Genomic DNA, 26,367 nt, shown 5'->3' on the forward strand with positions numbered 1-26,367 from the left:
TTCAGTTTAGTAGGTAATTACATTAGTAATGGGGATGAAATGATGGGTTGGAGTGTTGTAGATTTATTTCAGGTTTTTTAGCTCCATCTAGTGTTGCACAGCAGTAATGCAGCTGCCTGTACAATGATTCTACAGAACTTTAGCTGGTACCAGAGCCTGGAGCACAGCACAAGTGAAAGAACCCCAGAAAAAAACACGCTGATGATCATAATAGATTGATGGATAGCAGAGATGAGCAGATCTGGGTATGAATCGATTCTACCCAAAACAGATATGCTCCAATTGCCCCGAAAGTTAGTGAGAGAGATAAAACAATATACAAGAGCAAAGAGGAATATCTCAGAGTCTGGAGGAATGACTAAAGAATATCACAGAAGCTGATAGTTGATAGATATGAGATAGACAGATAGATAGAGCTTCTGGTAATCTGAGACAAGGCTACTAAGAACCCAAGACAAACAGTACCAGAACCTGCTCTGCTGCCATTTAGATACTCTGCAAAAACTCATGGTGAAAACATTTAGTTTCCCAAGAGTTCACCATCAAGCTTCTTAGGGGAAATAGTGAAATGGAGGGACCCGTTTTTTTAGATGTTCTCTACTGTGAATCATTGCCATGAAGCATTGTCCCACCAGTGCAGCCTAAATGATGAGTCAACTTATCTACTGCAACCAGTATTCAGAGTGAAGAGTAAAAGGTCATTGTCCGACCCTTTCAAGACTGGCGTGATGTTACGATTTTTGGGTTCAGAAACTTCATAATTTTCACTCGTATTTCCTTGGTTTTCAAACCATAGATGAGGGGATTCAAAATTGGTGGGACCACCAGGAACTGCAGAGACATCACTGTTCTCAGCTCATAGGAGAGGTTGGTAGGATTGAAGCGATGGAGCAGAATCTCGAATAACACATCAATGACAAAGTTAATGATGGTCACTAAGTGAGGAGTACATGTTTGTAAGGACTTGGCTTGGAAGTCCTTGGAGGCCCGGACACAAACTCTAAGAATTTCAATGTAAGATATAAGGATTAGCACTGGCATGGGGACCAAGATGAATGTGATGAAGAGCCCGTAGATATTGTTGACCGTCGTGTCAACACAGGCCAACCTCACCACTGACCAGTTGTCACAATAGATCTTCAGGATGAAGGAGCCACATAGTGGGAGCTTAATGGTCAACATAAACTGAGCTAAAAATATACAGATAATAAATAACCAGGCTGAGACGACGAGCTTGAGGACCATGGTCAAGGACATGATAGTGGTGTATCTCAAGGGGTAGCAGATGCACAAGTATCGATCGTAGGCCATAATAGTCAGGATGAGCATTTCTATTCCCATGTAGGTGTGAATGCAGAAGACTTGGGTTAAACAACCCGCATAGGAGATGGTTTGAGTTTGGCTAATTAAATTTACGAATAAATTGGGGAAGAAGGCACTGCTACCGTAGAGTCCATTGAGGCACAGCATGGAGATGAAGACGTACATGGGCTCCTGAAGACTCTTGTGTAAGACCACAGAGGAGATGACTGCGCAGTTGCACAGTACAATGATGAGGAAACCAAGCAACGTGATCACGCTGTAGACGTATTTTACTTCAGTCATTGGCCCAAAGTTGAGGGTCAGGAGGGAAGGATAAGTGCTGGTGACATTCCACATCTTCAATCTTAAGGTGGCATTCTGCAAATTAACACAAGCTAAAACTTTATTTTTCTTTTAAAGGTCTTCTCTGAATCAATGTCTTATCGGAGACTGTAAAATCTCTTGGAATGTGCAATCAAAAGGATTGTGGTGTTACATAGGACTGCAATGACCATGACAAACATTTGTAATGAGCTTTTTCTCACGAAGACTCAAAGTGCAGGGATGGTTGTGTGGCTGGGATGACTTCCTGGGAGGTCAGTGTTTGCCATATAGGCGCTTCATTTGTATATTTATGGGGAGAACATACAAACTCCATGCAGTTGTCCCTGATCAGATTCGCACTCAAGACCCCAGCGCTGCAAGGCACTAGTGCTAACCACTGAGCCACTGTGCTGCCCCAATTTCATTGACTGCAGGTGACATCTACTACATTATCTGTACTCAGAGAGGTATCTCTGTGTTATCTGTGGTGTTACATAGGACTGCAGGAGACATCTAGTACATTATCTGTACTCAGAGAGTTATCACTGGGTTATCTGTGGTGTTACATAGGACACCATAGAACATGGTGGGAAGGCTGTGGTCATGGTGTCTATGTCAGTTTAAGATGATGAGGTTGAAACATATCCTAGCTTTGTACCTCCCTGTCCTCCTCGTCTCATGTCTAAGCAGTTCATCTGCTCCCTGTAACCTGGAGGGAAATCTGGGATCTAGAATGATGCATTGCTCTTGTATTAGGCACAAACAAATCAGTACTTAAAGGGGTTGTCCAGGTTCAGAGCTGAACCTGGACATCCCTCCATTTTCACCCCGGCAGCCCCCCTGACATGAGCATCGGAGCAGTTCATGCTCCGATGCTCTCCTTTGCCCTGCGCTAAATCGCGCAGGGCAAAGGCATTTTTCTGAGTTCCGGTGACGTACCGGGGCTCTCTATGGGGCTGACAGGAACCCCGGTGACGTCACCGGCACTGATGGGCGGGATTTGGCTCTGCCCTAGCCAGTAAAACGGCTAGGGCAGAGCTAAAGCCCGCCCCTCAGAGCCGGTGACGTCACCGAACACACTGCTGGGCGGAAGTTACCGCCCGGCAGTATGTTATTGTAAACACAACAGCCTGTGCCCTGCGCGATCTAGCGCAGGGCACGGGAGCGCATCGGAGCATGAGATGCTCCGATGCCAGGCTCAGGAGGGCTGCCGGGGTGAAAATAAGGGTATGTCCGGGTTCAGCTCTGAACCCGGACAACCCCTTTAACCTTGAGCACACTCCTAACAGGACCTCCAATCTCAGCTTCGTTGACCTGATCATTGCATGCATTTATCAGACATGTGATTGTGGAATATTTGAGGACATTTTGCCTTTGTCTTTCCTTCTAGTTATCACTCACCGACACTGCAGACTTAGGTTGTCACTTCAGAGACTCCTCCACTGTGCATACAAGGGACAGGTCAGAGCTTATATACATCAGGACACCTTCCCTGGTGATCCCTGGTGTCTGACGCCAGGCAATGGCAAACCCAAAGCTAATTACATCCTAATGACTGCTGTGCATGAACGCAGTCCTACAAGTGAATCTTCTGGGACGCCATGCGATGAAGTCATGAAGTGATTCTGATATTCTGTACATTTATAGAGGAAATTTCAATACAACATCATCCAGTTATATGGAAATTCTCCCAACCAGGCGGCCAAAAAATTATAACCTGGTTAGTCCCATATATTTGAGGTGTCTGAGCTATGATTGATGACATCTCTTGAATCCACACGAATGCTGACACAATGACATCTCCTAATGAGAGCCACTCAAGCCATCAAGTGGGCGAGAAGAGCAAGAGTTGGCAGTGAAGTGGACAACTGGGGGCGTAACTATAGGGGGTGCAGAGGTTCCAACTGTACCCCAACATGAGAGGATCTTCTGATACCCCAATATTATAAAAGCTAGGTAGAAGCTCGGGTCCTGATTTTGCATTGAGGGAATTTTCTTTTCTACCATGTACGGCCACTGTACGGCATCAGTCTGAGGCATCTGTTAACGTATACATTTTTGCACTAAATGGATGGAAAAAATAGGATGAGAACCCAGCCCTAGTGTCAGAATAAGCTCCAGTACACAGCGTAGCAGCGTGGCGGAGAGGGGAGGCCACCATGTACTGACAGAGCACTACCTGGTCCTGGTGGTCAGGGGTGAGGACTGTGCTTCCCAAGGATCATTTTTCTACTGGGAAATACAGGGCACAGTATAATACACTAGAATCTATATAATATAGAGCTATCAGCCCTACCCCCGAATAATAATACAATTAGGTGGTCATTTATTATATTGAAACACGTCTATGTTAGGCGTATTTCTGACACAGATTGTGGTGTAAAGGTCCTTAGCACCACAATCTGCATATTTTTCCCGCTCATGCCGGGTCTAAAAAAGGATGGCGTGGGCAGGGAAAGGGATACAGTTATGGCCATCCAGTTATTGGATACCACCGCCATACATTGACCGAATGACGCTTCTGTACAGTGACCGGATAACACCGCCATACAGTGACCGGATAGCATCTCTGTACAGTGACTGGATAAAAGGGTATAAGAGGGCACAGTACAGGGAATGACTAGGCGCACTCGGTTGTGGTAAGAGGGAAGAATGCAGGGTATAAGGGGGCACAGTACGGGGTGAGGGGCACAGTACAGGGTGGGGAGCACAGTCCCATGACAATGTGACATTAGAAGGTCCTTATGGTGAATGCGGTTCATACGCCACCATATTGAGAGGCAGAGGAGAGAGAGAGGGGTGTGATTATGTGGCTAGAGATAAAAAATGTAACTGTCGGCCAGTACAGGCATTCACCTGACAGCAAAGAACTTTGGATTCTGTGGCTGGAGGTACATTAGGCGGTCACAGGATAAATATGTAACTGTCGGCCGGTATAGGCCCCAAAAATGAGACATTCACCTGACATAAAAGGCCTTTTATGCCGCTGTATATACATAACGCAAGGACCATTCTTTGTTCTGGGTGATGGCGGATATGTGTGTGCTGGCATGAGGAAATTCAATTACACGTGGTTGTCACAGGTGTTGAATACCTCCGAGAGCCATGCCTCATTCATTTAAAAAAATCTCAGGTGGTCCACACTGTTGTGAGCTAGGCGAGTGCGCTTATTGGCCCCTGCTGCGCTGAACGTCCTTTTGGACAGGACACTCGACGAGGGGCAAGCCAAGAGTTCCATGGCAAATTGTGCCAGCTCTGGCCACAGGTCAAGCCTGCACACCCAGTAATCCAGGGGTTCCTCGCTTCTCAGAGCTTCCTCCTCCCTATCTGCTGCTCCATCTCTCCCTCTGAACTTTCCTCCTCTTCTTCTCTTGTGGGCACCCACGTGACATCCATCGACACGTCATCATTGTCACCTACCTTCACCAACACTGATATTAGAGATCTCGGAGTAGGCAGCAACAGTGGGAACCACCCTTCTTGGGCTGATCTGGGCACTGTCGTCAGACCGCTGGGAAGCGGCCAGTGCTACCTCCCCTTCCTCATCCGATTCCAAGAATGGCTGTGCATCGGTAAGTTCTGGGAATGGATGGGAAAATAATTCCTCTGACTCGAGTGGAGGGGCTATGGTGGTGGTGTCTTTGGGGGTACACACAGCAGAGAGTAAGGAGGGTCTGCAGCCAGCCAGTCGCATGGGGGTAGATCTGAGGTTCACAGTAGGCCAATGAGGGGTCAAATGGTATAACACACAGTTCATCAGTTTACTCACGGTTAGCAGATAGCCTCCCTGGGCTGACAGCAGAGTGTTGAGGTGGACAGCATGAAATTCTCCGGGGCACGCTCTGTGGTAGGAAGCATCAGCCAAGATGGTGGTTGAAGTGCCCTTGATGTTAAGGGTGCTTAGGGTGCTTGTTGCGGCTGAGTCCTTTGATGATTTTTGTTGTGACGCCAGTACCGTTAATGGTGGTACAACCATAGGTAGTAATAATGGGGTAGACAGTGGTAAGATGCAACTCACAACTTTTACTTTGGTGACTTTTCAGTTGCTGTGGTACAATTATGCAGTCTTTAGATGTTACAGAGAAGATACTGCAAATCCACTGTTTAAGGCTTTTCAGGTGCTGGGTTGATTTTGGAGCAGTGGGTTAGGTGTACCTGGTTTCTTTAGATGCTTTGGATCCTATTCCTTGGCTTTCCCTACAAGCTGAATATATAAAGACAGGAAAACTCAACTGTCCCTCAGAAGGTTGGTGTGGCTGCCTGAAGCTATAAACCTCCACCATGCAAAGGTGTCTGTGGCCCTCAATAATGGCTCTTATCACCGATGAATTCCTAAGAATGCTTGTTTCTTTTCCAGGGAGGCAAACTCTTCTCCTACTGGCCAGGGATGCAAGTCTATAGTCCAGCTACAGAAGGAAAACGCTCTTCTGCACCTAAACATCTGAGTATACACCTTCTAGCAAAGTTGGCTCCACTCACTTATCTGTGTTGCGAAGTCTTCACTCTATCTTTCCTCCTACTAACTTGATCTGACTACCTCAGATCTGCTCTCTTCTGAACTACATCCTAGTTTCAACTCCTCTCAACTCCCTCCTGGTCTCAACTGACTAACTAGGCCTAACCTAGGTCTATATAAGACCTCAGCTCTATCCTCATCTAGTGGTGGGATGTATAAATTGCACCTAATAGGCCTGTTAACAGGGATTTTGCAGTCACACACATGCAAAGTTATACATAACAACCAAATGCTTGTAATAATATAAAAAGTGCTTTTTAAGCAGTGCCCACACACACGTAGTGGGACGCTGCAGGTGCAGATACAGAGGATGAGGAGGGTGCAGAAGCAGAAGGCTGAGTGAGCCACTCAACCAACTCTGGTGTGTCCTTTGAAGTTATCGCACGCGTCTTCTTCAACTTCCCACTTAGGCTCCGGCCTGGTGCACCTTCCAGACCCCCACCACCCCTGCGGAACGGCCTGCCTCTTCCTCTGCCTGTCATTTTGTAAATGACTCTCTGCCCAAGTCCATAGAGAAGAGCAGTATTTGTGGAAGAAGGTATATGGCACCCCTCAATCAGTATTTTGTGGAAGAAGGTATATGGCACCCCCCAATCATATTTGGCGGAAATAGCTATATAGCACCCCTCAATCAGTTTTTGGCGGAAACAGGTGTATTGCACCCCTCAATCAGTATTTGGAGGAAACTGGTATATACTGTAGCACCCCTCAATCAGGATTTGGTGGAAGAAGGAATATATCGCAGCCCTCAAGCATTTTTTTTGGGCAACAGGTATATCACACCCGTTGCAATTAGTTGTTCCAATAGCGTTTGTCACTATGTGTAGCTGCGGTAATGCAGCAGAACTGCACACAACTGCTTCACAATACAAATGCACTATAATAAACTTTCTATGTTTGAAAGTAAATTATAAGTATATCGCACCCCTCTGTGTATCACACCTATCAATAGCACACCTATACCAGTCCTTAAAAGGACTTTGTGGCCCTATTAGCTAGCGTTTGGTGTTCCTAACAGCTTGTCCCTGCTCCACACAGCAACCTCTCCCTACACTGGAAAAACACATAATGTAAAATGGAGGCCAGATCGGGTTTATTTATAGAGTAGGGGGTGTGTCCATGTGCTGAAACGTCTCAATGGGCTGTCCTGTCCCACCTGATGGATGTGTCATGGGTCAAAGTTCAGTGCTATACAAAAAAAATATGGCGTGTGCGAATATCACCATATGTTCGCATGTTCGAACGAGCAAAGTTTGCCGTAAAACAACGGTGAGGCGAACCGCAAGGCCATCTCTAGCTGACAGTTCAATTCAATTGAAACAGGGATCAAACCCTGAAAAGGTGAAGTCCCACAGTTGGACAAATATAAAAAGTAAAAAAAATATGAAAAAAATGTGTTTTTTATAATAAAATATTTTTAAAGTTTTAAGTAAAAAAAAAAAGCATCCTTTTCCCACAATTATGTAAAAATAAAATAAAAGTAGACTTATTAGCTAACGCCGCGTCCGTAATGACCGGCTCTATAAAAAAATCACATGACCTAACCCCTCAGGTCAAAATTTTTTTAATATAAACTGTGCTAAAAAAATCATTTTTTTTGCAACTTACATCACTAAAAGTGCAACACCAAGGGATCAAAAAGGCGTATGTCACCTCACCCTGCAAAATATGAGCCCCTACCTAAGACAATAGCCCAAAAAATAAAAGAACTATGGCCCAGATTATGGAGACACTAAAACATGATTTTTTTTTGTTTCAAAAATACTTTTATTGTGCTAAATGTAAAAATAAAATAAAAAAGTAGACATATTAAGTATCTCTGCGTCCGTATCCGCTTGCTATATAAAATTACCACATGACCTAACCCCTCAGGTAAACACCGTAAAAATAAAAAAATAAAAACAAAGTAAAAAAAGCAATTTTTTTGTCACCTTACATCACAAAAAATGTAATACCAAGCGATCAAAAAGTCATATGCACCCCAAAATAGTGCCAATCTAACCGTTATCTTATCCAGCAAAAATGATTATTACCTATGACAATCGCCAAAAAATATAAAAAAAAACTATGGCTTTCAGACAATGGAGACACTAAAAATGATAATATTGTGTAAAACTTAAATAAATAAATAAAAGAATTCATACATATTAGGTATTTCCACATCCGTAAAAACCTTCTCTATAAAAATATCACATGACCTAACTAGAGTTGAGCGGACACCTGGATGTTCGGGTAGGAGCTTCCTGAGAATCAGAAGGCGCTGATGTTTTTTTTGGGTTTTGCCAATTATTACAGGAAGTTTATTTTGAATTATTCCTCTGTTGTTAAACCACTCACTGATATGACTAGAAAGGGGGTAGATTTAGCCTCCTGGTCGGTAGAGGCACGCAGGGCCTTTTCTAGTATCAAGGAGAGTTTTGCTTCCGCTCCCATCTTGGTGCAACCTGATATCTCTCTGCCCTTCATAGTTGAGGTGAACGCTTCTGAGGTGGGTGTGGGTGCGGTCTTGTCTCAGGGTCCCTCTCCTGCCAAATGGTGACCGTGTGCCTTTTTCTCGAAGAAGCTCTCCTCCGCAGAGAGAAATTACGATGTGGGAGATAGGGAGTTGTTGGCCATCAAGTTAGCTTTTGAGGAATGGCGCCATTGGCTAGAGGGAGCCAGACACCCTATTACCGTGTTTACCGACCATAAGAATCTGGCCTACTTGGAGTCAGACAAGCATCTGAACCCGAGACAGGCCAGATGGTCTTTGTTCTTTTCAAGGTTTAATTTTGTTGTCACATTCCGCCCTGGGGTTAAGAATGTGAAGGCGGATGCCCTGTCACGTTGTTTTCCGGGAGGTGGGAATTTTAAAGACCCGGGTCCCATTTAGGCTGAAGGTGTGGTGGTCTCTGCTCTTTATCCTGAATTGGAGGCAGAGGTTCAGGCAGCCCAGGCAGAAGCTCCTGATCTTTGTCCTTCTGGGAGGTTGTTTGTGCCTCTCGCTTTAAGACACAAGGTTTTTAAGGAGCACCACGATACGGTCCTTGCTGGGCACCCGGGGGGTAGAGCCACAGTGGATCTTATTGCTCGGAGATTCTGGTGGCAGGCTCTTCGTAAGTCGGTTGAGGGTTTTGTGGCAGCCTGCGAGACCTGCGCTCGTGCCAAAGTCCCTCATTCACGGCCATCAGGTCCTCTCCTCCCGTTACCCATTCCTTCCCGTCCTTGGACACATCTGTCCATGGACTTCATTACGGACCTGCCTCGTTCCTCGGGGAAGACTGTGATTCTGGTGGTGGTGGACCGTTTTAGCAAAATGGCGCATTTCATTCCTTTCCCTGGGTTGCCCAATGCTAAGACGCTGGCGCAGGCATTTATTGATCACATTGTCAAATTGCACGGTATTCCTTCAGACATAGTCTCTGATAGGGGCATGCAGTTTGTTTCCAGATTCTGGAAGGCTTTCTGTTCTCGCTTGGGGGTTCGGTTGTCATTCTCTTCTGCTTTCCACCCACAGTCGAATGGCCAGACGGAGCGCGTCAATCAGAATCTGGAGACATATCTGCGCTGTTTTGTGGTGGAGAATCAGGAGGATTGGTGTTCTTTTCTCTCCCTTGCTGAGTTTGCTTTAAATAACCGTCGTCAGGAGTCCTCTGATAAGTCAACATTTTTTGGTGCATATGGGTTTCATCCGCAGTTTTGGACATTCTCTGGAGAGGGGTCTTCTGGTTTACCTGATGAGGAGAGATTCTCCTCGTCTTTGTCATCTATTTGGCAAAAGATTCAGGATAATCTAAAGAGCATGAGTGAGAGATATAAGCGTGTGGCGGATAAGAGACGTGTGCCTGGTCCGGACCTGAATGTTGGTGATCTGGTGTGGTTGTCTACTAAGAATATAAAATTGAAGGTTCCCTCCTGGAAGTTGGGTCCTAAGTTTATTGGGCCTCATCTTGTCCGTCCTCAATCCTGTTGCCTACCGTCTTGATCTTCCTCAGACTTGGAAGATTAACAATGTTTTTCATAAGTCCCTATTAAAACCTTATGTCCAACCCATTGTACCCTCCTCTTTGCCTCCTCCTCCGATTGTGGTTGATGGTAATCTTGAATTTCAGGTCTCTAGGATTGTGGATTCCCGTGTTGTCCGCGGTTCTCTCCAGTACCTCGTTAATTGGGAGGGTTATAGTCCTGAGGAGAGGATGTGGGTCCCAGTGACAGGCATTAAGGCCACTCGTCTCATTGGGTCTTTCCATAGGTCCCATCCTGAGAAGGTGGGCTCTGAGTGTCCGGAGTCCACTCGTAGAAGGAGGGGTACTGTCACCGCCAGACATCTGAGAAGCTCTGAATTCAGAACCTCCTGCTTGAGGTTATTTTGTTTTGCTTTTGTTTTGTCATCTCGTTTCCCTCTCTCAGCTGTCATCTAGTTGCACTGATTGCATCCCTTTAAATCCCCTCCCATACTGCATCACTTTGCGGTTTATACAACTTCCTGGAGTGTGTGCATTCTGGATGCTACAACTGATGCTTCTACAGATAAGTCTGTTCATTTATTTGTGTTTTCCTGTTTGCTTGATCCTAGGTGACCCTGACTCCCTCCGTATTAAGTGCAGGGAGCCAGTGGTCGTGTCCCCTTACTATTATAGGGTGTTCAGGTGTTATACAGTCGAGGAACGAGGGTATGCAATTATCTACCATAGAGATTTTTGCATAGGCTGAGCAGTAAGGGAGAGAGCTAGGGCTGTTACAGGGCTTACCCTTTGGTTCCTTAGTTTTGGATCAAGTCAGTCGGATCTTCATTTGTGTCTTCTAGTTTTCTGTAACACCTTCCGTGACAATAACCCTCCAGTCGTGCAAAACACACGTTGAGACAATACACTGGCTGCAGGACAGGCCAGCACCTCCAAGGGGTAAAGAGCAAACTCAGGCCATGTGCCCAAATTGGAGACCCAGACATTGCAGGGGCTGACCCCTGTCAGTCAGTTCGTGTAGGCGTGTGCACACTTACTGCCCCACCATATCGCACGTCCCCATGATGTTCACGATCCAATTTGATATCTGCTCTAATAACTTTCGATGTTCTTTTATGTGCCTACCATGGTGATCACGGGTGACAGGGGAATCAGGATTCCAGGGCGGAGAGGGAACATGAGAAAAAGAGGCAAAATTTAAGGGAGATAAATTTATTTTTAAAAATTGGAATTGAGCAGAAATGTGGGAAAAGCTATTGAGGCGCAAATGTGGGACAAATTACAGAAGCCCAAATGTGGGCCAAAAGAGTCAAGCGGAAATGTGGGAAAAGCTATTGAGGTGCAAATGTTGGCTAAAAGAGTATAGCGGAAATGTGGGACAAATTATTGAAGTGCAAATGTGGTACAACTTGTTTACATTTAAGCATTGAATCAAAGGAGGTGGGGCGCATCAATTAACCACTTCAACCCCGCTAGCTGAAACACCCTTCATGACCAGAGCACTTTTTACACTTCTGCACTACACTACTTTAACCGTTTATCGCTCGGTCATGCAACTTACCACCCAAATGAATTTTACCTCCTTTTCTTCTCACTAATAGAGCTTTCATTTGGTGGTATTTCATTGCTGCTGGCATTTTTACTTTTTTTGTTATTAATCAAAATGTAACGATTTTTTTGCACTTTGCATTTTTCACTTTCAGCTGTAAAATTTTGCAAAAAAAACGACATCCATATATAAATTTTTCGCCAAATTTATTGTTCTACATGTCTTTGATTAAAAAAAATGTTTGGGCAAAAAACAAATGGTTTGGGTAAGCACCTGTCATGATTCCTGAGGTTCTACAATGCCCAAACAGTAGAAAAACCCCACAAATGACCCCATTTCGGAAAGTAGACACCCTAAAGTATTCGCTGATGGGCATAGTGAGTTCATAGAACTTTTTATTTTTTGTCACAAGTTGATGACACCCCAAAACACATTCCCCAACTTCTCCTGAGTACGGCGATACCAGATGTGTGACACTTTTTTGCTGCCAAGGTGGGCAAAGGGGCACATATTCCAAAGTGCACCTTTCGGATTTCACCGGTCATTTTTTACACATTTTGATTACAAAGTTCTTCTCACACATTTGGGCCCCTAAATTTCCAGGGCAGTATAACTACGCCACAAGTGACCACATTTTGGAAAGAAGACACCTCAAGGTATTCCGTGATGGCCATAGTGAGTTCCTAGAATTTTTTTTTTTTTGTCACAAGTTAGCGGAAAATGATGATTTTTTTTTTCTCTTTTTTCCTTACAAAGTCTCATATTCCACTAACTTGCGACAAAAAATAAAAAATTCTAGGAACTCGCCATGCCCCTCACGGAATACCTTGGGGTGTCTTCTTTCCAAAATGGGGTCACTTGTGGGGTAGTTATACTGCCCTGGCAATTTAGGGGCCCAAATGTGTGAGAAGAACTTTGCAATCAAAATGTGTAAAAAATGGCCTGCGAAATCCGAAAGGTGCACTTTGGAATATGTGCCCCTTTGCCCACCTTGGCTGCAAAAAAGTGTCACACATCTGGTATCGCCGTACTCAGGAGAAGTTGGGGAATGTGTTTTGGGGTGTCATTTTACATATACCCATGCTGGGTGAGAGAAATATCTTGGCAAAAGACAACTTTTCCAATTTTTTTATACAAAGTTGGCATTTGACCAATATATTTTTCTCACCCAGCATGGGTATATGTAAAATGACACCCCAAAACACATTCCCCAACTTCTCCTGAGTACGGCGATACCACATGTGTGACACTTTTTTGCTGCCAAGGTGGGCAAAGGGGCACATATTCCAAAGTGCACCTTTCGGATTTCGCAGGCCATTTTTTGCACATTTTGATTGCAAAGTACTTCTCACACATATGGGCCCCTAAATTGCCAGGGCAGTATAACTAGCCCACAAGTGACCCCATTTTGGAAAGAAGACACCCCAAGGTATGCCGTGAGGGGCACAGCGAGTTCCTAGAATTTTTTTTTTTGTCACAAGTTAGCGGAAAATGATGATTTTTTTTTTTCTCTTTTTTCCTTACAAAGTCTCATATTCCACTAACTTGCGACAAAAAATAAAAAATTCTAGGAACTCGCAGTGCCCCTCACGGAATACCTTGGGGTGTCTTCTTTCCAAAATGGGGTCACTTGTGGCGTAGTTACACTGCCCTGGCAATTTAGGGGCCCAAATGTGTGAGAAGAACTTTGCAATCAAAATCTGTAAAAAATGACCGGTGAAATCCGAAAGGTGCACTTTGGAATATGTGCCCCTTTGCCCACCTAGGCAGCAAAAAAGTGTCACACATCTGGTATCGCCGTACTCAGGAGAAGTTGGGGAATGTGTTTTGGGGTGTCATTTTACATATACCCATGCTGGGTGAGAGAAATATCCTGGCAAAAGACAACTTTTCCAATTTTTTTATACAAAGTTGGCATTTGACCAAGATATTTATCTCACCCAGCATGGGTATATGTAAAATGACACCCCAAAACACATTGCCCAACTTCTCCTGAGTACGGCGATACCAGATGTGTGACACTTTTTTGCAGCCTAGGGGCGCAAAGCAGCCCAAATTCCTTTTAGGAGGGCATTTTTAGACATTTGGATCCCAGACTTCTTCTCACGCTTTAGGGCCCCTAAAAAGCCAGGGCAGTATAAATACCCCACATGTGACCCCACTTTGGAAAGAAGACACCCCAAGGTATCCAATGAGGGGCCTGGCAAGTTCATAGAATTTTTTATTTTTCGCATAAGTTAGCGGAAATTGATTCTTTTTTTTTTTTTCTCACAAAGTCTCACTTTCCGCTAACTTGGGACAAAAATTTCAATCTTTCATGGACTCAATATGCCCCTCAGCGAATACCTTGGGGTGTCTTCTTTCCGAAATGGGGTCAGTTGTGGGGTGTTTGTACTGCCCTGGCATTTGAGGGTCTCCACAATCATTACATGTATGGCCAGCATTAGGAGTTTCTGCTATTCTCCTTATATTGAGCATACAGGTAATGAGATATTTTTTTCCGTTCAGCCTCTGGGCTGAAAGAAAAAAATGAACGGCACAGATTTCTTCATTCGCATCGATCAATGTGGATGAAAAAATCTCTGCCAAAAAAAGAAAAGGAGGGGAAAGGCGTCTGCCAGGACATAGGAGCTCCGCCCTACATCCATACCCACTTAGCTCGTATGCCCTGGCAAACCAGATTTCTCCATTCGCATCAATCGATGTGGATGAATAAATCATTGCCGGGATTTTTTATTTATTTTTTTACATACAAAGTGTTTGCCAAAGCATAGGAACGCCGCCTCCTCCTCAGCTCGTATGCTTCGGCAAACGTATCTGTTACTGCAGAGTAGAAATCTCGTCTTGCAGCGCCGCATACACCGACTTGCGTGTAATCTGACAGCAGCGCAATGCTTCTGTCAGAATGCACATCAGTGCTGCAGCTAGTCGATCGGTTGGTCCACCTGGAAGGTAAAAAAAGAAAAAAAGAAAAAAAGAAAAAACAGGCCGCAACGCAATAATTTTATTAACTTTGCAACAGAACATATAAACTTTAACTTTTTTAACTGAACATTAACCTTTTTGCTTACTGGTGTTTTTTTTAGTTTTTTTTTTGGTTTTTTTTACCTTTATAGAACAAACCTCTCCTTCACCATGGGACAATGTGCAAAGCGCAAATCGCCCAAAGATGTGGCGAAGTGCGTTATGCACTTTGTCCCAGGTGAAAGGAGACGTTTGCAGCAGCTGTGTGAGTGAATGGGCCCTAATAGCCCTGTGTGCCTGTCCTGGTGAGATGATCCCTATGCTAATAGTGTACCTGTGAGTGGTACTTCCGGAAACACTCTCCAAAGCATAGGGCAGGGTGGTCAGGACAGTCAGGACAGAAATAGCGGGTGTCACACCTTATTCCACTCCTGCTACAGACACGACATCTTTTTCGGGGTGACTGTTGGGTTGAGGTACCAGGAACGACATTGGGGAAATGTCGCTCGTGTAGACGGCTAACTACACTGGTGGATGGGGCCACGGAACCTCCTGGGTACAGGAGGTTCTCGATGATCTCTTCCTGAAATTTGAGGAAGGATCCAGTTCTCCCAGCCTTACTGTAGAGAACAAAACTATTGTACAGAGCCAATTGAATTAAATATACAGACACCTTCTTATACCAGCGTCTGGTGCGTCGGGACACTAAATACGGAGACAACATCTGGTCATTGAAGTCCACCCCTCCCATGAGCAAATTATAGTCGTGGACTGAGAGGGGCTTTTCAATGACACGGGTTGCTCGCTCAATTTGTATTGTCATGTCTGCGTGAATGGAGGAGAGCATGTAAACGTCACGATTGTCTCTCCATTTCACCGCGAGCAGTTCTTCGTTACACAGTGCGGCCCTCTGCCCCCTTGCAAGACGGGTGGTAACGAGCCGTTGGGGGAAGCCCGCGCGACTAGTTCGCGCGGTACCACAGGCGCCGATCCGTTCTAGAAACAAATGCCTAAAGAGGGCCACACTTGTGTAAAAATTGTCCACATAAAGATGGTACCCCTTGCCGAATAATGGTGACACCAAGTCCCAAACTGTCTTCCCGCTGCTCCCCAGGTAGTCAGGGCAACCGACCGGCTCCAGGGTCTGATCTTTTCCCTCATAGATCCGAAATTTGTGGGTATAGTCTGTGGCCCTTTCACAGAGCTTATACAATTTGACCCCATACCGGGCGTGCTTGCTTGGGATGTATTGTTTGAAGCCAAGGCGCCCGGTAAAATGTATCAGGGACTCGTCTACGCAGATGTTTTTCTCTGGGGTATACAAATCTGCAAATTTCAGGTTGAAATGGTCTATGAGGGGCCGAATTTTGTGGAGCCGGTCAAAAGCAGGGTGGCCTCTGGGACGGGAGGCGGTGTTGTCACTAAAGTGCAGGAAACGCAGGATGGCCTCAAAACCTGGACATAGCAGCAGAGAACATGGGCATGTGATGAATTGGGTTTGTGGACCAATATGACATCAATTCATGCTTTTTTGTCAGGCCCATGTTGAGGAGGAGGCCCAGAAAAGTTTTAAGTTCGGAAACTTGGACTGGTTTCCACCGGAAAGGCTGGGCATAAAAGCTTCCCGGGTTAGCGGTGATAAATTGTGTGGCATACCGATTTGTTTCTGCCACAACTAAGTCTAAGAGCTCCGCAGTCAAGAACAGCTCAAAAAATCCCAGGGCCGAACCGATCTGAGCTGTCTCAACCCGAACTCCAGACTGGGCGGTGAAAGGGAAAACTACAGGTGCGGCTGAAGTTGGGGACTGCCAATCAGGGTTTGCCAGCACCTCTGGGATTCTAGGGGCTCTACGGGCACGTCTTTGCGGTGGCTGCGACGGGGTCACTACTGCACGTGCCACCGTACCAGCTTCCACTACCCTTCTGGTGCTCGCTACTTCACCATGTTCTACGGCAGTGCTGGTACTAGGTCCAGGGAGGGCTGGGTTGCTGGTGTATGCCTCACCTTGTAATCCGACAGCACCAGCCCCACTCTGCTGCTCTTGAAGCGGATCCTGCGCAACCTGCGGTCTAGCGACACGGGGTAGTGGTGGTATCAGGGACCTCAGCCTCCTCGTCCGAACTTTGGGTCAGAGAGCCACTGCTTTCTACAGGTTCGTATTCTGACCCTCTAGATTCATCAGATGAGGGTTCCCATTCCTCATCCGACTGGGTCAGAAGCCTGTAGGCCTCTTCAGAAGAATACCCCCTGTTTGACATTTTGGGCAACTAAATTTAGGGGTATTCCCTGAGACTACCCAAGAAAAAAAAGCAAGCCTGTCTTACAAAGGGGAGGCTAGCGAAGTACCGGAGGCCGCTGCAGTTGATAAAAAATATCAAAACTGATTTTTTTTATCGCCGCAGCGCGTGTAAAGTGATTGTGCAGTGATCAAAAAAAACATTTTTTTGGTCACTGTGGTGGGGCGGGCATGGGCGAACGCACGTGTGGGCGACCGATCAGGCCTGATCGGGCAAACACTGCGTTTTGGGTGGAGGGCGAACTAAAGTGACACTAATACAATTATAGATCTGACCGTGATCAGTTTTGATCACTTTCAGATACTATAAAAGTACAAATGCTGATTAGCGATACGCTAATCAGCGAATAACGGACTGTGGTGCGGTGGGCTGGGCGCTAACTGATCGCTAACTACCTAACCAAGGGGCCTAAACTATACCTGAAACCTAACGGTCAATACCAGTGGAAAAAAAAGTGACAGTTTGCACTGATCACTTTTTTCCTTTCACTTGTGATTGACAGGGGCAAGAAGGGGTGATCAAAGGGTTAATTGGGGTGCAGGGGGTGATCTGGGGCTAAGTGTGTGGTGTTTGGTGCTACTCACTGTGAAGCCTGCTCCTCTGCTGGATCCAACCGACGAAAAGAACCAGCAGAGGAGCAGGGCAGCCATATAACAGATCATATTTACTAATATGATCTGCTATATGGCTCTGATTGGATTTTTAAAAAATCAGCAACCTGCCAGCTGCGATCATTGGCTGGCAGGTTGCTGACGAAATACTCCTGTACGAAATGCCGGCCCGAACTGCGCATGCGCGGGCCAGCAAAGCGTGTCATCCCGCGTCTCGCGAGATGACGCGTATATGCGTGACTGTGAGCAGCGCTGCCGCCTCCGGACCGCACATCTGCGTTATTCCCTGTCACCTATGCAGAGCAGGAGTTTATTCACGTCTAAAATTGTATAATGTCAACCCAAGAATGTAACAGAAAAATTACAGAAATTTATTAACCTGTCTACTTGGTAGAGCAGGGGTCTATGACAGAAAAAAAATGTTTATTGTCACCCGAAAATGTAAAATCAGAGGTAGAGGAGGGGTATATTACACCCAAACATTTGTGAATTTGACCCTAAAATGTAACTGACATGTTATTTTTTCTTTTTTACCGGTCTACTAGGTATACCAGTGGTACTTCACACCCAAAAATTGTTGAATTTCAACTGAAAATGTAACTGTTAATTATTATTTTTTTTAACCGCCCTACTAGGTATAACAGTGGTACATCACACCCAAAAATTGGTAAATTTCACCAGAAAATGTAACAGACATATTATTGATTTTTTTTAACCTGTCTACTAGGTATAGCAGTGGTACTATACACCCAACAATTTGTGAATTTTACCGAAAATGTAAATGCCCAATTTTTTTTTTAACGGTCTACTAGGTATAGCAGTGGTACATCACACCCAAAAATTGGTAAATTTCACCAGAAAGTGTAACAGACATATTATTGATTTTTTTTAACCTGTCTACTAGGTATAGCAGTGGTACTATACACCCAACAATTTGTGAATTTTACCGAAAATGTAAATGCCCAATTTTTTTTTTAACGGTCTACTAGGTATAGCAGTGGTACATCACACCCAAAAAATGGTGAATTTCACCAGAAAATATAACAGACAAATTATTGAATTATTTTTACCTGTCTACAAGGTATAGCAGTGGTAGTATACACCCAAAAATGGGTAAATTTCACCAGAAAATGTAAATGACAATTATTATTTTTTTTACCTGTCTACGAGGTATAGCAGTGGTACTATACACCGAAAAACTGATGAATTTCACCCGAAAATGTAACTGACAAATTTCTTTTAACCTGTCTACTAGGTATAGCAGTGGTACTATACACCCAAAAATTGGTGAATTTCACCAGAAAATGTAACTGACAAAGTAGTGAAATGATATAAAATAAAATACAAACAAATAAAAAAAAATTGGATTTAGGAGGTGGAATTCCATATGGAGTAGGAGTTTGAGGAGGCGGTGGACGTAGCGGTGTAGGTGGAAGCGGTGGTGGAGGAGGACGAGGTAACCAACACAGGTTTTTGGTTTTAATTTAATTTTTTTAAATTAGGGTACACTCCAAAAGAGTGTGAAATATCCAAAATACAACAATGAGCAATTGCGCTGTAGTATAACAATGGCTGGTTAGTGCCGGTATACATGTCTAATCTGCACAAGGTACGGACAAGTCCTGTGGGATCCATGCCTGGTTCATTTTAATGAACGTGAGCTTGGTCACATTGGCTGTGGACAGGCGGCTGCGCTTGTCTGTGATGACGCCCCCTGTGGTGCTAAAGACACTTTCAGACAATACACTGGCTGCAGGGCAGGCCAGCACCTCCAAGGCATAAAGGGCAAGCTCAAAAGTAAGCTTGAAAATATAAAAAAAAATATATGTAGGTGGCAAACGGTGCAATCTTCTTTCATTTCCTCCAGAGTTGGGTACATCATTGCTGAGTACACACGGCTGAGTACATGATGGCTGGATACATAAAAGCTGAGTACATAAAATGGCTAGAGACAGACTTACATAAATGCAGTGCTGACACTGGTGATACGGCAACGGCCGTTTCGCGCCTAAGTGCTTCTTCAGGCCAAACAACATAGTGGCGTCACTATGTCAGCCTTTAAATACCGGCGCTCATCTCACATGCGTGACGTCACCAGCGTCACCGGAGTATGGAGCCCGCTGATGACGTCACCACGGGCCCAGCATTCCTGACCGTGTTACAAAAAACACAATTTTAAAAACAAAACCCTGCATTATAACATACTAAATCTTATATCGACTTTCTCATTTACCTCCAGGGCGCTGATTGCGCATGAGCACAGAATCCACTTACTCTCTCTCCTGAGAAATTCTTTATGTCTGTCTCCCCCTTGTGGGGGGTTCGGTACAATTTCTATGCCTGAGTTAACCTCTTAAGGACACGGCCATATTTCACCTTCAGGACCAGGCCATTTTTTGCAAATCTGACCGGTGTCACTTTATGTGTGAATAACTTTAAAACGCTTTGACTTATCCAGGCCGTTCTGAGATTGTTTTTTCTTCACATATTGTACTTCATGACACTGGTAAAATGGAGTAATTATTTTTATTTATAAAAAAATACCAAATTTACCAAAAATTGGGAAAAATTTGCAAATTTCCAAATTTCTATTTCTCTTCTTTTATAATAGATAGTAATACCTCCAAAAATTATTATTATTTTACATTCCCCATATGTTTACTTCATGTTTGGATCATTTGGGAAATTACTTTTTTTTGGGGGGGACGGGGACGTTACAAGGCCAGTTCAGGTCTGAAGTCACTTTGCGGCTTACATAATAGAAACCACCCAAAAACGACCCAATTTTACAAACTACACCCCTCAAGGTATTAAAAACTGATTTACTTTGTTAACCCTTTAGGTGTTCCACAAGAATTAATGAAAAATAGAGATAAAATTTCAAAGTTTCACTTTTTTGGGCAGATTTTTCATTTGAATAAATTTTTTCCAGTTACAAAGCAAGGGTTAACAGCCAAACAAAACTCAATATTTATTGCCCTGATTCTGTAGTTTACAGAAACACCCCATATGTGGTCGTAAACTGCTGTACATGCACACAGCAGGGCGCAGAAGGAAAGGAACGCCATATGGTTTTTGGAAGGCAGATTTTGCTGGACTGTTTTTTTTTACACCATGTCCCATTTGAAGCCCCCCTGAAACTCCAAAAAAGTGACCCCATTTTGGAAACTATGGGATAGGGTGTCAGTTTTGTTGGCACTATTTTAGGGTACATATGATTTTTGGTTGCTCTATTTTATACTTTTTGTGAGGCAAGGTAACAAGAAATTGCATTTTTAGCACCGTTTTTATTTTTTGTTATTTACAACATTCATCTGACAGGTTAGATCATGTGGTATTTTTATATAGCAGGCTGTCACGGACGCGACAATACCAAATATGACAACTTTCTGGGGTTATTTGTTTCAGTTTTATATAATAAAGCATTTAAAAAAAATATATGATTCTTTACGGTCTCCACATTCTGAAAGCCATAGTTTTATTTATTTTTTGGGCAAATGTCTTGTGTGGGGGCTCATTTTTTTCGGGATGAGATGACGGTTTGATTGGCACTTTTTTATGGGTGCGAATGACTTTTTGATCGCTTGATCTTACACTTTTTGTGATGTAAGGTGATAAAAAATAGCTTTTTTACACCGTTTTTTTTTTCTTACGGTATTCATCTGAGGGGTTAGATCATGTGATATTTTTATAGAGCATGTTCTTATGGATGTGGCAATACCTAATATTTCAACTTTTTTTTATTTATGTAAGTTTTACACAATGATTTTATTTTTGAAACCCAAAAAATCGTGTTTTTGTGTCTCTATAGTCTGAGAACCATATTTTTTTCAGTTTTTGGGTGATTATCTTGGGTAGGGTATGATGTTTGCGGGATGAGATGAAGGTTTGATTGGCACTATTTTGGGGTGCATATGACTTTTTGATCGCTTGCTATTACACTTTTTGTGATGTGACAAAAATGGCTTTTTTTACACTGCTTTGCTTTTTTACGGTGTTCACCTGAGGGGTTAGGTCATGTGATATTTTTATAGAGCAGGTTCTTACGGACTACTTTTTTTTATTTACTTAAGTTTTACACAATACCAGCATTTTTTAAACAAAAAAATGATGTTTTAATGTCTCCATATTCTGAGCCCTAGATTTTTTATTTTTGGAGTGATTGGCTTATTTTTTGTGGGATGAGGTGATGATCAGATTGGTACTATTTTGGGGGGCATACGCCTTTTTGATCACTTGGTGTTGCACCTTTTGTGATGTAAGGTGACAAAAATGGCTTTTTATACACTGTTTTTTTATTTTATTTTTTTATGGTATTTATCGGACAGGGTAGATCATGTGATATAATTTTATTACTTTTTTTTCTTTTCTTTATTTCTGATCTTCACTTTTGGGGGTCTGATCCCCTCTGTAATGCATTCCAATACATTTATATTGTAATGAATTGCCTGTTCGTGTACTACAGTGATTAGTACACAAACAGGTTGCCTAGGAGACCCAGCCTGAGGCTGGACAGGTTGCCTAGGAGACGGGCCTGAGGCTGGACAGGTTGCCTAGGAGACCCAGCCTGAGGCTGGACAGGTTGCCTAGGAGACGGGCCTGAGGCTGGACAGGTTGCCTAGGAGACGGGCCTGAGGCTGGATCTCCTCAGCTCCCGTAGAAGGCAGGTCCCGATGCCGTGCAAGGCATTGGGCAGCCTCTGCACGGCATCGGGCTGCCTTCTGAGACATAGAGTCCCCGCCACAGCAGCATGGGGACTCGATGCGCTCCCTCAAACACAAACCCCTTCTATGCCCACCAAAGGACAGAACTTTCCACTGGGGATTGAACTTACAGTCGGAGCAATTACCACACTGGCGATTTTCTTGTGGTCGCCAGCCTTCTAACCATGTATTGATTTTACTCTCTGGACCAACCTATCTTTTAGTGTGTGACATCTCCTGAACGCTACAATAGGACGAGTCCCTTTTATATCTTAAAGATTGTCATCACTTTCCACCATATCCCAGTTATCTCTGATTATTTTTTATTTATTTGATCAGCCATGGGGCTATATTTAAAAGAAAACATAAAGGGTGGTTAATTAGCCTGCTGATGTCCCATCCTACTATCCCTCACTCTGACAGGTTTTTTTTTGATGACCTAAATTTGTGGCCTTTATGATTGCATCATTAAATAGGTTTATGGGATAACCTCTAGATAACAGGCGTCCCTTTAAGTCTAGGGCCTGCCTCCTAAAATCCTCCTCTATTTTGTTAATGCGTCTCAGTCTCACAAACTGGCCGTATGGAACCGCTTTTTTAATGCTATATGGGTGATAGCTGGAATAGTGTAGTAACGAGTTGGTGGCTGTGGGCTTACGGAACCCCTCAGTCACCAGCTCATCATCCCTCACTGTTATTAATACATTCAAGAACTCAAGCTGTAAGCCCCCAAATTTATATGTGAACAGCATATTCATCTTATTATTTTGATTAAGGTACTCTACAAAATCCCTGAAGATAGTTTCTGTGCTTGACCACACCATGAATATATCATCTATGAACCTGAAATATGTTTGTATATAGGGGAGGAAGGGATTGGTGGTTGAGTATATGCACCTATCCTCAAATCTTGCCAGATATATATTAGCGAATGTACATGCAACTGGGATACCCATAGCGGTACCGAACTTTTGCCTGTACCACCTATCCCCAAATCTGAAGGCATTGTTTTTCAAAATAAGGCTTAATGCTTCTCTGATGAAGTCCAAAAAGACCGCACTTTTGTCAGTATTACCTAGGACTTCCATCACTGCCTCAATGTCCTCATCCTGTGGGATACGCGTATATAGGCTTTTCTCATCCAGGGACACCAGCTGAAATCCCCTCCAGTGTCAGTAGTAAATCAGTCGTGTTCCTAAGATATGAGGGAGCCTGCTGCACCATGGGTCTAAGCAGCCAATCAACGTATTTAGACAACAGTTCAGTCTAAATAGTGACTTTTGGTAGTCACTGAATTTTCGGTAGGAAGTACCATGTGTTTTTTTTTTTGGGAAACAGGGGTAACAGTTTCTCAGCTGTTCCACGTGACAGTACATCTCGCTCTGTATACCTATGTAATAGGCTTCTCAATTAGCCCTGGATTTTGTATGTGGGATCTGTTTTCAATTCTTCGTACACATTATTATTCTCTAATTGTCTGCGGGCTTCTGTCAGATAATAATCTTTGGTCATCAGGACCACGTTGCCCCCCTTGTTCGCCGGCTTAATAACCATATCATTACAGAATTGTATCCATCTCAGGGCTTTTTCTTCCCCTATATGTAGATTTTTATGTGCTTGGGGGTACACCAGGGATTTTACCCCTTCAAGTATTTTTCATTGAAATATATCTATACTACGTCCAGCGGGCAAGGGGGGACTGAACGTGGACCTAATTCCCCCTGTAAACTCCTCCTGTGCCTGTGTCTGTGTTGGGGTATTCCATGTTGAACCTGTCATCCATTCCAAACACAAAATCTCAGTGGAATTGAAGCTCGCGGTCATACTAAACCCCAATGGTCCTATGGTTGCTGGTTTCTCCCACTCCCTAGCTTCCCTCTGTAATATTGGAACATTTTTAAACAGTTTTCTTATAGCCTTAAATAGGTCTATCTCAAAGATGACCGGGTCAAACTGTTCCACCAGGCTGTGGTTGAGCCCTCGATTGAGAACCCTCTCACAGTCCAGTGGTAACTCAGAGCCGGTGAACTTGACTACTAAATTCTGTGTGGCATTACTATCGTCCTCTTCTGTTTTCTTTTGTGTCCACCCTGCATTCTTGTCTTTACTTTTGCTTCTACCCCTCCTGATGTTCCTTCTAAAGGGGAATTTCTCTGGCTGGTCCCGACAATTTTAGATGTCCCATGGGTAATTGGGTCATCAGAGATACTGGAATGAGAGTCTGTGGTCCAATAATCGCTCCTCTTGCGGCGTTGTTGACGTTTCTTTACTTGTTTTTTGTAACTCCAATCAAAGACTCTGCCTAAGTCATATTCTTGCTTGTCCCTAAGAAACGTATCCCTTTTCTTTTCTTTGATTTCGCCTTGGATTACTATGAGTTTTTTATCCAAGCGTTTATTAAATGTCAGGAGCTGATTTTCTGTCAGGTGAGTTTGTAGTTCTGTCTTTGCTATTATCAGTTCGTCCTTTATTTCTATAAATTCCTTTTCATTTCTCTGTAATACTGTCTCTAGTATCTTAAAGGGGTTCTGCGTTTTGTTTAAACTGATGATCTATCCTCTGGATAGATCATCAGCATCTGATCGGCGGGGGTCCGACACTCTGGACCCCTGCCAATCAGCTTCGGGACCCCCGCCAATCAGCTGTTTGAGAAGGCAGTGGCGCTCCCATCATGCCCAGTCTGCCTACAGCAAGGTATGATGGGATTTGTAGTTTTACAACAGTTGGAGAGCCGCAGATTGCCCATCCCTAACCTAGCCCATCAATTAATTTTAATGGTCACACTGCAATGCCTCAGTTGATCTCTGGTTGGGCTACAGAGGAATTAAATACTTTAAGTACTTTGGGAAGTTTTCTTAACCCATGCAACCCTTCAAACAATAAGGTAAGTCTGGAAAAAAGTATCTTTATTGATCCCAAATACTGCAATAAACAAAATGACATAGCGGGATGTTCAAAGGTCTACACATTATTGACTGTCTACTCTGTGACCCACTAAAACTTATTGTCATTAACTTTCCGGCTTTGGAAATGATAGAGCTGACCAATCCTCATCCTAATCTCCTTCAACTTCAGTCCATAAATTAGAGGGTTTATGATCGGTGGTCCCACAAGTAGCTGAACAGACATGAATATTCTCAGTTCATATGGAAATTCAGTCGGACTAAACCTATACATGAAGAGTTCAAAGAGTAAATTAGAGACAAAATTTGTGATGGTAATGATGTGAGGTGTGCAGGTTTGGAGGGCTTTGGCTTGAAAGTCTTTTGAAGACCTCATACAAACTTTGAGAATCTGTACATAAGAGCAAATGATCAGAATTAACATCAACCCAATGATGATTGAGGAAATAAAAAGACCAAACCCATTGTTGACGGTTGTATCAATGCAGGAGAGTCTTACGATGGACCAGTTGTCACAGTAGATCTTTAGGATGACTCGGTCACATAATGGAAGCCTGATGGTCAATACAATAAGTATGGAAATCAGGACAATGGGCAACATCCAAGCTGAGACCACAAGTTTGGCAACTGAGGTTAAGGTCATTATATTGTTGTATCTCAAAGGGTTGCAAATACACACGTAGCGGTCATAGGCCATGACGGTTAGGATGGTCATCTCACACCCTAGGAATGTATGGATACAGAACACTTGTGTAACACAACCAATGTAGGAGATGGAATCAATCTTGAAACATAAGTCCACAAACAGGCTAGGGAAGAACGAGCTACTTCCGTACAGCCCATTGACGCACAGAGTAGATATGAAGATGTACATTGGCTCGTATAGACTTTTGTATAACACTACAGTGGTAATGACAGAGCTGTTAAACACAACGATTATCATGTAGACCAACAGGACAATAACACTGTAGACATATCTAGAATATGCCATTTCTTGAAAGCCAAGAGATAGGGTAGAGGGGTGAGGGTAGCTGTAGTTCTCCATTTTTAGATCCATGGGTGGTTTTGTGAGACCTGTAAAAGGTACATAAAATAAAGTCTAAACAATGTGTTAAAGGGTTTGTATGGAAAATAAATAAAAAATGACAATGTGGTAAAAAATAAAAAGTCTTACTAGCCAATTCCTTTCTGCATCTGTCCCACAATTTCCTGATTCCCCTCGACATGGAAATTTGACCGCTTATCCAATTACT

The 26,367-nt window shown here is 43.7% G+C and overlaps 2 protein-coding genes across 2 annotated transcripts; both read right to left on the reverse strand.

The window, feature by feature from the left end:
* Positions 1–714: 714 nt before the first annotated feature.
* LOC122923497 (olfactory receptor 52D1-like) lies at positions 715–1,659 on the reverse strand. Its single transcript, XM_044274322.1, has one exon. It carries the CDS (start codon positions 1,657–1,659, stop codon positions 715–717), a length of 945 nt encoding a protein of 314 aa, XP_044130257.1.
* A 23,546-nt stretch (positions 1,660–25,205) lies between these two features.
* On the reverse strand, positions 25,206–26,159 carry LOC122923499 (olfactory receptor 52D1-like). Its single transcript, XM_044274323.1, has one exon. It carries the CDS (start codon positions 26,157–26,159, stop codon positions 25,206–25,208), a length of 954 nt encoding a protein of 317 aa, XP_044130258.1.
* Between the last annotated feature and the right edge of the window lie 208 nt (positions 26,160–26,367).

The sequence above is a fragment of the Bufo gargarizans genome, unplaced genomic scaffold, assembly GCF_014858855.1.
Source record: "Bufo gargarizans isolate SCDJY-AF-19 unplaced genomic scaffold, ASM1485885v1 original_scaffold_1653_pilon, whole genome shotgun sequence".
NCBI classification, from domain to species: domain Eukaryota; kingdom Metazoa; phylum Chordata; class Amphibia; order Anura; family Bufonidae; genus Bufo; species Bufo gargarizans.